General features: G+C 35.3%; 1 protein-coding gene across 1 annotated transcript in view; it reads left to right on the forward strand.

The window, feature by feature from the left end:
- The first annotated feature begins 251 nt into the window (after positions 1-251).
- The window catches only part of LOC136818473 (prolyl endopeptidase-like), a 17,930-nt gene continuing 8,211 nt past the window's right edge, over positions 252-9,970 (forward strand). The window contains exons 1-10 of the mRNA XM_067074807.1: positions 252-500; positions 1,269-1,364; positions 1,722-1,890; positions 2,582-2,683; positions 2,840-2,902; positions 4,739-4,818; positions 5,694-5,809; positions 6,290-6,339; positions 7,368-7,463; positions 9,346-9,447. Of these exons, the coding sequence (XP_066930908.1) occupies positions 304-500; positions 1,269-1,364; positions 1,722-1,890; positions 2,582-2,683; positions 2,840-2,902; positions 4,739-4,818; positions 5,694-5,809; positions 6,290-6,339; positions 7,368-7,463; positions 9,346-9,447 (1,071 nt within the window). The 5' untranslated portion in view covers positions 252-303. The remainder of the gene's footprint in view (positions 501-1,268; positions 1,365-1,721; positions 1,891-2,581; positions 2,684-2,839; positions 2,903-4,738; positions 4,819-5,693; positions 5,810-6,289; positions 6,340-7,367; positions 7,464-9,345; positions 9,448-9,970) is intronic.

The raw sequence follows: 9,970 nt of genomic DNA on the forward strand, positions 1-9,970 counted from the left end.
ACAACCATACCTAATATTATACACCATTTGTGCTCATCAGGGCTACAGTTTGCCATGATTAGATTGTTTTTAGATTTCTCCTTTTTCCTTTTAAAGGGAGATTTCTGGCTTATTTCATGGCTAAACCCTTAGCAATTTGGTTAAAAATAAAAACTCATTAATTTGTATCCTACCTCCTTGTATAAACATAGTTTTATGATCCTCTCTTATATTGTTTATTATTAACTAATTTTAAAACTTCTATTTCTTAGAGATTCATTAAATCAAATATTAAGAAATCTAAAAATAATCTGAAAAACAGAAATGACCAAACTAACTTATCCTGAAGTGCGTCGAGACAATGAGGCTATTGATGATTTTCATGGAAACAAAATCCCCAACCCCTATCTATGGCTGGAAGATCCTGATTCATCAGAAACTAAAGATTTTGTTGAAAAACAGAACGAGTTAACTAAATCAGTACTCGAAACGTGTGAAACAAGAGATAAGTTCAATAAAAGGTAATAAAATTTGAGTTTGTTTACAATTTGATTCTTTTTGCCTCACTGATTCCAATCAATCTGCAAGGGATAAATTTATTTTCTATTCCATACATGTGACGTCATAGGACACTGTGGCTAAATCTTCATAAATTTAGTTAGAGCTATTCTATTTTTTTTTCTCATTTCAAGGCAGGTGAAACAAAATAATGTGCCATCTTGTCTGAAAGTATACCACATTAAAAAGCTTAAATTCACAGTTGAAATATTTTGACACTGCAATTACTTCAAAATTTCAAGGCTCACGCAAACAAAATTGTGACGCCAATCTATTAAAAATGGCGCATTATTTTGTTTTTATGAAAAGGCCAATGCTGCTTTTGCTGTTGTTAAGTAATGAACCTCTTTAATCAAAATCTCTTCAATTTTTTTAAGTACAAACTATATTCATGATATGCACCACAGCAATGTCTAATGACATTACATCACGGACCCAACAGCTGATTGTTTGTAAGTGGCGTAAAATCAGTCAATACATCACTTTCAACCAATTAGCTGTTGGGTTTGCGGAAGACATTGCAATGATGCATATCATGAATAAGAACATAAAGCTAAAGGCTTTGATCATGTCCAAAATGTTTAGAACAAGTTAAGAACGTTTAACAGGCTTCGCTGACTCTAAAACACCCGATTTCTTAGAGAAATGGACAATGATACTCATAAAATGGTGAGTATTAGAACATATGATGTTCTTATAAAAAAATTAAAATTTCTATTGTTTTGTTATAGAATGACAAAGTTATACGATTATCCAAAACATGGCTGTCCGTTCCGAAGGGGTAACCGGTATTTTTATTACCACAACACTGGATTGCAAAACCAAAGGTAAATTTTTTATTAGTACATTGTCATTGATTTTCCTTGAGGAATACAAACAATAGACAATGGTTTTCCTTGAGAAATACAAGCAATAGAGAATGATTTTCCTTAAGAAATACATGAATATGAGAAGTTTTTCAATAAAGCAAAAACGGTTTTCCTAGGGAAAATGACAAGTATGATTTCCCTTGAGAAATACAAAAGATAAAAGTGAAAACCCACTCAAATGGTATTAGATATTCTTCTATACCTAAAATTTTGCAAATATCCAAGAGCAAATTGAGAAAAATTAGAAATTTCCAAGAAATTGATTTTACTGATTTTAGCATTAGTGCAATTCCTTTTTTGTTTTCTTGTTTCTAGCCCCCTTTACGTGCAAGAAAAACTTGGTGGGGATTCCAAAGTGTTTCTAGATGCAAATGCAATGGATTTGAAAGGATTGATTGCCATCTCGAGAGTATCTTTCTCAGAAGATGGGGAATTATGTGCCTACAGTATCAGCAAGAAGGGCTCGGACTGGAACACTATTAAGGTGAGTTTGATTGTAAAGGGAGAGCATTCGGCTATGGCTCGCAAGGTTGTGAGTTCAATCCCTGGTCGGATCTATTCAGACTCAAACCGGTAGTACTTAACACTTCTCTGCCTAATGATCAGCAATATAAAAGAAGGCAAGGGTAGGTGGGATAAACCAAGGGTAGGTGGGATAAACCAAGGGTAGGTGGGATAAACCAGAAAGAAAAAGGCAGAGGAGTACCATAGCTTATAAAAGTAGAGCAATCGGCTATGGTGCGTAAGGTTGTGGGTTCAATTCCTGGTCGGTTAATAATAGAATTTGAAAACCCCCACTTATTAAAAACAAGAGAATAAAAACATCGTAAACAATCAAAAAGAAGTATCATGGGTAAACGGAGTAATCCAGGGAGAAAGAGTTGCGACATTTCCCATACCCTTTTGAATAGATCATAAATTACGTCACGAGCAGTACTTAACTCGTTTTCGATATATTGCTACAGGTAATTGATTCCCAGAGGAGTACATTTAAGAAGTCGACTCTATTGATAAAAGTAATACTCAAAGTCTCAAGGGGTATAATCACCTTAGTCATGGTTTCAAAACGAGGGAGTCGTTGCACTCAAAATAATTTATAAAAAGGCCTATTAAAGCTCTTCGCATTTGTTTCCCTGTTACGTTTAGAATTTGTTTCTATAATTTTTACGTTTTAGTTCATGAAAGTAGGAGACCAACAAGAACTACCAGACGTTTTGGAGAACGTCAAATTTAGTTGCATTACATGGACGCACGATCATAAAGGTGTTTTTTATAACGTAAGTTTAGAAGAAATATTTTCCCAAGATCCCGCAGACGCAGAAGCTTTTAATTCCGTCTAGTTTTCTGCGATTTAAAGTTAGACCTTTCCAATTTTTGATCAAACTGCCCTAAAGGGTTGAGAGAGGTCATACTTTTCGCTCATTTTGTTTCAGAAATATGATAAAGACGAGAGTAAACAAGATGGAACGGAAGTGAACTCAAACCTCAATCAAAAGGTATGCACTCTTTCTTTGAACATAGAATTTATTTCATACTTATACCGAGTGTCCCAGAAAAAAAGTCCCTCCCTTGTAAGTGAATTTTCTCGAGTTCTATGAACTTTCGGCCATCCGCCAAATTAAATTTCCGTCAAAACTTCTTCCTTTAGTGAAGTTTAATATTATACTCTTTTTTTGGACCTACCCCGGTGGAGGTCCTATAAATTAACCTTTGTCCGTTCGTTCGTTCGTTCGTTCGTTCGTTCGTTCGTTCGTTCGTTCGTTCGTTCGTTCGTTCGTTCGTTCGTTATTAGCTTTCCTCATGATTGGCCCGTTAGTTTTTTCTGATTTTTTGCACAAAGATGCATAACTATAAACTCTCAAATGTGACGGAGCCCGATTTTCAAAAAAAAAATTTTTTGGGCAAATTTGGGCCAAAAAACGGCTAAAAAACGGGTTTTTTGGACTTTGTGAAAAATTAGGTCGTTAACTTTTTCTGATTTTTTGCATGAAAGTAGGGTACCATCGTAGGTAAAAGATGGCTTAAGCAGATTTTTGCAAAAAAATTTTGTTGGCTCAAAAAACGCATGTTTATCTATAAGAATCACTATTAATAAGCATACATCAATGTTCTTAGTCAAATTACTCAATTATTTTATGAGATAGATGTTTTTTTTGCTCAGGAGGGCTTACTTTTAAATGAATATGTGTGTTTCGACATGAAATTTTGGTTGCTTGGCGTGTTTTTATAGAAAAACTGGCCAAATTCGATATTTTTTTATAAGCACATTATCAATTACTTAGGTATTAGCTTTTCTCGAGATTGGCTCTTTCATTCTTTACGATTTTTTGAACAAAGATGCATAACTATAAACCCTCGAATGTGACGGAGCCCGATTTTCAAAAAAAAATTTGGGGGGGCAATTTGGGCCAAAAAACGGCTAAAAAATGTTTTTTTTGGACTTTGTGAAAAATTGGATTATTAATTTTTTCTGATTTTTTGCAGGAAAGTAAGGTACCATCATAGGTAAAAGATGGTTAAAGCAGACTTTTGCAAAAAAAATTTGTTGCCTCAAAAAACGCATGTTTATCTATAAGAATCACTATTAATAAGCATGCATCAATGTTCTTAGTCAAATTACTCAATTTTTTTTATGAGATGGATGTTTTTTTTGCTCATTAGGGCTTACTTTTAAAGAATATATGTGTTTGGTCATTAAATTTTCGTTGCTTGGCTTGTTTTTATAGAAAAACTGGCCAAATTCGATATTTATTTATAAGCACACTATCAATTACTTAGGTATTAGCTTTTCTCAAGATTGGCTCTTTTATTCTTTAATTATTTTTTGCACAAAGATGCATAACTATAAACCCTCGAATGTGGCGGAGCTCGATTTTTGGAAAAAAAATTTTGGGGTAAATTTCAGCTAAAAAACGGCTAAAAAAAGGGTTTTTTGGACTTGTTATTTTCCGACTTTTTGCATGAAAGTAGGTAAAAGATGGCCCAAGCAGATTTTTGTAAAAAAAGAATTTTTCAGCTCAAAAAACGCATATTTATTTATAAGAATCACTTTTAATAAGCATACATCAATGTTCTTAAAATTACTGAATTTTTTGATGAGATATGTTTTTTTGCTCTCGAAGTCTTGAATATGAAAGAATATTTCAAGAGCATGAAATTTTGGTTTCTAAACGTGTTTTTTTTATAAGAAACAAACGACTAATTTTAATAGATCGTCACTATTTGTGTTCTGAATGATTGTTTAATGGTCACGCTTATGTAGATATCAATTATATATGTGTTAAATGCATAACCAGGTAGGTCCATAAAAGTATCACTTGTTTCACCTGTAGCTATACTACCACAAACTGGGAACAGAACAAAAAGAAGATATATTGGTCGCTGAAGCCCCTGACCATCCCAAATGGATGATGTAAGATTTTTTGTAATGTTTTTTTCCTTCTAGCATACCCTGTCAAAAGTTCTTCCTTCTCAGATATAATTCCGTTTCCCGTCTCAAAATTCTACATAATTCACCAAAATTTCTAGAATATATGCTAATTTCTCCTTGGTAGACGAAAATACCTTGCTTTGACCACTGAGCATAAAAAAAATGATAACATTGTGTGTCTCTTATACAAGCAAATCAACGAAATCCCATGTATTTCAGAACGAGTAATAGCTAAATAATGTCTGAAACAACTTTGAATTTTTACCAATTTTAGACTTTACAATACAATGCATATCTTTTTGTAGTTTCTTTTACAAGGGACACAATTTTATGATTTTGTCTTAAAGTCGCCAAACCGGGGTAGGGGTAGTCTGAAAAGCAGACCTCTACAGATAAACTTTCTATTCCTGTAACAAACTCTTTTCACTAGAGCAGAAGGCTAGGGGAGGGGATATTAAGGTTGAAAGAATGTCGGGTACGTGCTGACCTGACTTCCGAAAACCAAAATTTTTGAAAAAAAGGGACTCTTTATAGAGAGACATTTTTAAATTCTCATGGTATATTGGTACCAATAAAAAGACCCAAACAGGGTAAATCCCGACCAGTAGAGAGACTATTTGACGGTTTGTTGTTTTTGTGAGCCTTAGAGAGACTTGTGCACCTTCCGCGCATACCCCAGCACTTATTTTCGCCTAGATCCCACTTCCCCGGGGTCACCACCAAACATATGTGGGATCAAATAACACTATGTCTGAAGTTTCCTAATTTACTTGTTTGTCGTTCGATATTCCCTTACATGTAACAGACCATCCTCAGCTCCTGGACTAAATTCTCGTATATTATTGCTATTTGTCTAGCCACGCGGAGATCAGTGACGAGGGCCGCTACGTTATTCTGACGGCCAGTGAAGGTTGCGATCCAGTCAACAGACTGTATATCTGTGATCTACAAAAGCTTGATTACCAAATTACAGGTATGTTCCTATGAAAAACGTTTTTATACAATAATAAGGTTCATATTTTGAAAAGTAGAAGTTCAAACTGTACTATTGTTTGAAAAACCAAACTCAAAAAGCTGAGAAGAAAAAGAAAGGAAAGAAAAATCATTCAAAAGGGGGTTCATAAAGATACCAGATTTTGATCCAAAATAAGAAAAGTACCGTCATTTCTCTGGATTAATGTGTATTCTAATTAATACGGATGTTAACAATTTCTAATTAGTTTATCTCCTCTTATTATACTTGAATAATAATATTTCCAAATATAAATGGATCATCTACGCTTTCTGGGCTGTTTCTTATTTTGTAGTGTATGGTAATTGGGAAAAGTCCGTCGGGAAACGTCTGTCGAGGAAAACGTCTGTCGGGGAAACGTCTGTCGGGGAAACGTTCGGTAATCGTATTCGCATTGTTCGTAAAAAGATAAACTCCTGAATATCTTGATTGTTCTTTCAGGTCTACTGCCCTACGAGAAAATTGTGGATAATTTTGATGCATCTTACGAGGTATATGCTATTAAAGGTTTCTTCGATACAAAACTTGAATGATGGTACTGATAAAATGGTGGAAATTATTGCAGAGGTCTTACTAAGGCCCGGTGAATGGCGAATTTTGCCGGTCCAAGGCACTAAAATTCCCCGGTCTAAAACTTCGGTTCGTCGCCGTCTGAAGTGCATAATCACGCTAATCAATACCCCTGGCTGCTAGAAACCAGTCTTCAATCTAGAAATCGCCGGAGTTAATTTTTCATTCGCCAGCCTATAAAAAAAAACAAGGCAAAATCCTCCAAAACCTTCAAACTTTTCCTGCCAATCCTTTCGGGGAGAAATAGTCTAAATAAACAAAGGATGTTTTTTGGCTTTGAAAGACAATCTGGGCAACGATAATTACCCGGGGGGGTACTACCCTTGCCGATGGCTGAGGTTCGAAAAATGGACCCTACGTGGGACTCGTTTTTTCAAAAATTTTACCGCCGAAATTTGCGAAAAAAGTAACCCTGAATGGGACTGAAATTCCAAAATTTTCTCAATATTTCTACTGCTTCCCCAAATTTTCCAAAAAAGGGCACCTTACGAGGGACTGATTTTTCTATTTTGGTGTTTTTGCGACCCTACCTTGGACTCGTATCCCCCGGGGATAATTAAGTTAGTCAGAAACAGAATGATATTCTAGATGTTGAGAGCTGGATAGAAAAACTACCGAGACATTTTTTTTCAAACAACCATGGGACCCTGGCAAAAATAAGGTACCCGGGTGCACCACAAATAAGTTTCTCTCTTTCAAGTAGCGTTTTCCGAGTTCTGTGAAATTTAAATGAATCTGGAAGAATGGATCTCTTAAACTTCTGAAAGAGAATGATCAATAATTATGATGGGTCATTTTATTAAGTTTGGTTCATCAGATCAAAAGTTATGCCCGAAATAAATAAAAAAGTTCACTTCCATAAACTAAAACCCGGTACCATTTCTAGTCCCTATACCCCGCCCCGCTCCCGCCCAACCATTTGAAGAATGTTTCTATTCTTTTGTTTCAGTTTATAGCAAACGATGAGAACATTTTCACATTCCAAACGAACTTGAATGCGCCTCGTTATCGTTTAATCCGGATTGATATCAACAAACCGCAACAGGTATAATGTAGTTTTAAATGTTCTTTCGTCTTAGACGGATTTCCGTATCATGGACTGTTCATAATTATGGACGTTGGCTGACCCGGCTAGGTGGGGTGGCTTTTCGAACGTCACGTGATCTATTTTTAGCCATTTAATTCGTCAAAAGCTGTGACGTACCGTTCGAAAATCCATCACACCTCACCTAGCCCGTCTCTATCTAAACAGCCCCTCAGTGGAGTATATATAAGGAGGCTTTTCCGTCTCAAAATTCTGCATAAAATTCACAAGAGTTTCAAAGAACGATTTTCCGTGAAAGACAAACATCTTTCATGTTTTGATTGATAACGGTTTCGTACATTTTCTGTCTGGGGGGGGGTCGGTACTAAAATCCAAGACATATATGAGTACTACAAGGTTTTTTGACGATTTTTGACATCCCACCTAATTTTTGAAAAAGGAATTTTAGTACACATGTACTAAAACTTATTTTGACATTTTAGCATAGTGACCACCTAAATAAGGCTTATTTTGGAATTCGGTTTGAAGAATGCGGGTCTTTGGACTTTCAACAAAATGCCAACTTTGGTTATTTAATTGTCAAGAAACCTGATCTAATCTCTATCTATTAGATAAAGACTAAAACATCAAGACACTTTGTCTGCTCTCTTTAGTTATTGCAATATTGATTGGTTATTTTACCTCTAATTACAGCTTGCTATTTCTTTTCTATCAGTTATCCACGGTTCTTACAAAAAACAAACATTAACTTCGAAAAACATTTTTTATTCCATATATATAAAGGCAGAACATGGAAATTGAAATGGGTGTTTCACAGCCCAGAGGAACCTTTTTCCTCAGTTGAGATAAAATTCCTATTGAAATGCTAATGGGGATAGAAATTCTATTATTGTTCCAAGGTTAAAAACCCAGTGGGGATGGTTTTGGAGTGCAATTTTTAAACAGGAATTTGCGTGTGGATGAATCAAGTCAATTTCCCAGTGGGGCTGAAATTCAAGGGTATTTTACCACCGGGACAAATTTTTGCTTAATTTGTGACACAGGGACGTATAATCTTATATAGAGGTTTTTATTTTTTCATTTTGCCTAAAATGCTCAGTCAATATTAAATTCTAAGATTTAGGTTTAAGTACTCATTTTAAAAATTTTTTTAATTTCTGAAGAAACCCCACCTATTTGGGATTTTAGTACACATGGTACTTAATGCTTTTAGGCTTTTTTTTATACCCCACGTCCTACGTCATGTGTGAAATTTTAGTACCGCCCCCCCCCCTGTCTGTCGCTGACTTTAACTCAAACGAAGAAAGCCTTAGTTTGTTCGGATTATAGGGTGCATTTTTTCACCTTGAAGGGGGGGATAAGTCAGAGTCCTAGGCTTTTTTTATAAGAACAAACTATATGAGAACACGAGGCTTCGTTGGCCAGGATGTTCAGAACAAGTTAAGAACATTTTAAGGTTTTGCGGACTCTAAAACACCCAATTTCTTAGGACATCTCACAAAAACCCCTCAAAATGGTGAAAATAAGAAATATTTCAATAACATTTTCTAGGCTTAAAACTCAAAAAGTCATGAAACCCAGACAAGGGGGTTGTTGAAATTTTGAATTTCCTATAAGGGGGTTGTCTTCATAAAATTATGTACACAAATTTCACAACTTTTTCTTTTTAAAAGAAATTGCCTTCGGCACTATAAAATTTGTATAGAATTTTCTAAGGGGGGGTCTGAAATTTTCAAATGTATTTCCTAAGGGGAAATACTGTACTCTATAAACTATGAAGAACCTCCGAAGACTTCATAAATTTTAGACGTTCTTATAAAACAACTAGTACCTCTCTGGCCACCGTTTTAATCACATTTCTCCCTTAACTTTTTTTCTCCAGGAGATTGGGAAGTTGGTTGCAGAGCATGAACTGGATGTCTTAGAATGGTGTACGGTGGTCAATAAGAATGTTCTTGTCATGTGTTATCTCCACGATGTCAAGGTGAGTTGTCTTTTTTTCATCTCCATAATGTTCTGGTTTTTTATAAGAACAGACTATAGAATATTAAGTTTCGATGGCCAAAATATTAAGAACAAGCCGAGGACATTTTAAGGCTCGGTGGACTCTAAATTATCGTTTTCTTAGGAAGTCCATGGGAAGATGGACAAAAATACTCAAAAAAGGGTTAAAAGATGAACGTGTTAAGAACACGGCTCGAAACTCAATCAAAAAGTTGAGAACATACGCAGATGTTTGTACAAAAAACGTGTAGGGTTTCAAATGTTAGAATAAATGCCTTTTTTCCAGCTTATGAAAATTAACTCTGCGTAAGAACAACTCTTTTATTTAAATTCCTTGGTAAGAACAGCCAATTTCCAAAATCTTGAAATTTCCAGCTAGCAGATTTCTGCTTATGAACAGATCAACATTTTGCGGTTGGGAGCATAGCTAGAGTCTACTTCTGTGAATGGGGGGGGGGGCGTCGGGGTTTCTGATTTCCGAATTCCCATTTTTGCCTGATTTC

This window comes from Clytia hemisphaerica, unplaced genomic scaffold, assembly GCF_902728285.1.
Source record: "Clytia hemisphaerica strain Z4C2 unplaced genomic scaffold, Clytia hemisphaerica genome assembly, whole genome shotgun sequence".
NCBI classification, from domain to species: Eukaryota; Metazoa; Cnidaria; class Hydrozoa; order Leptothecata; family Clytiidae; genus Clytia; species Clytia hemisphaerica.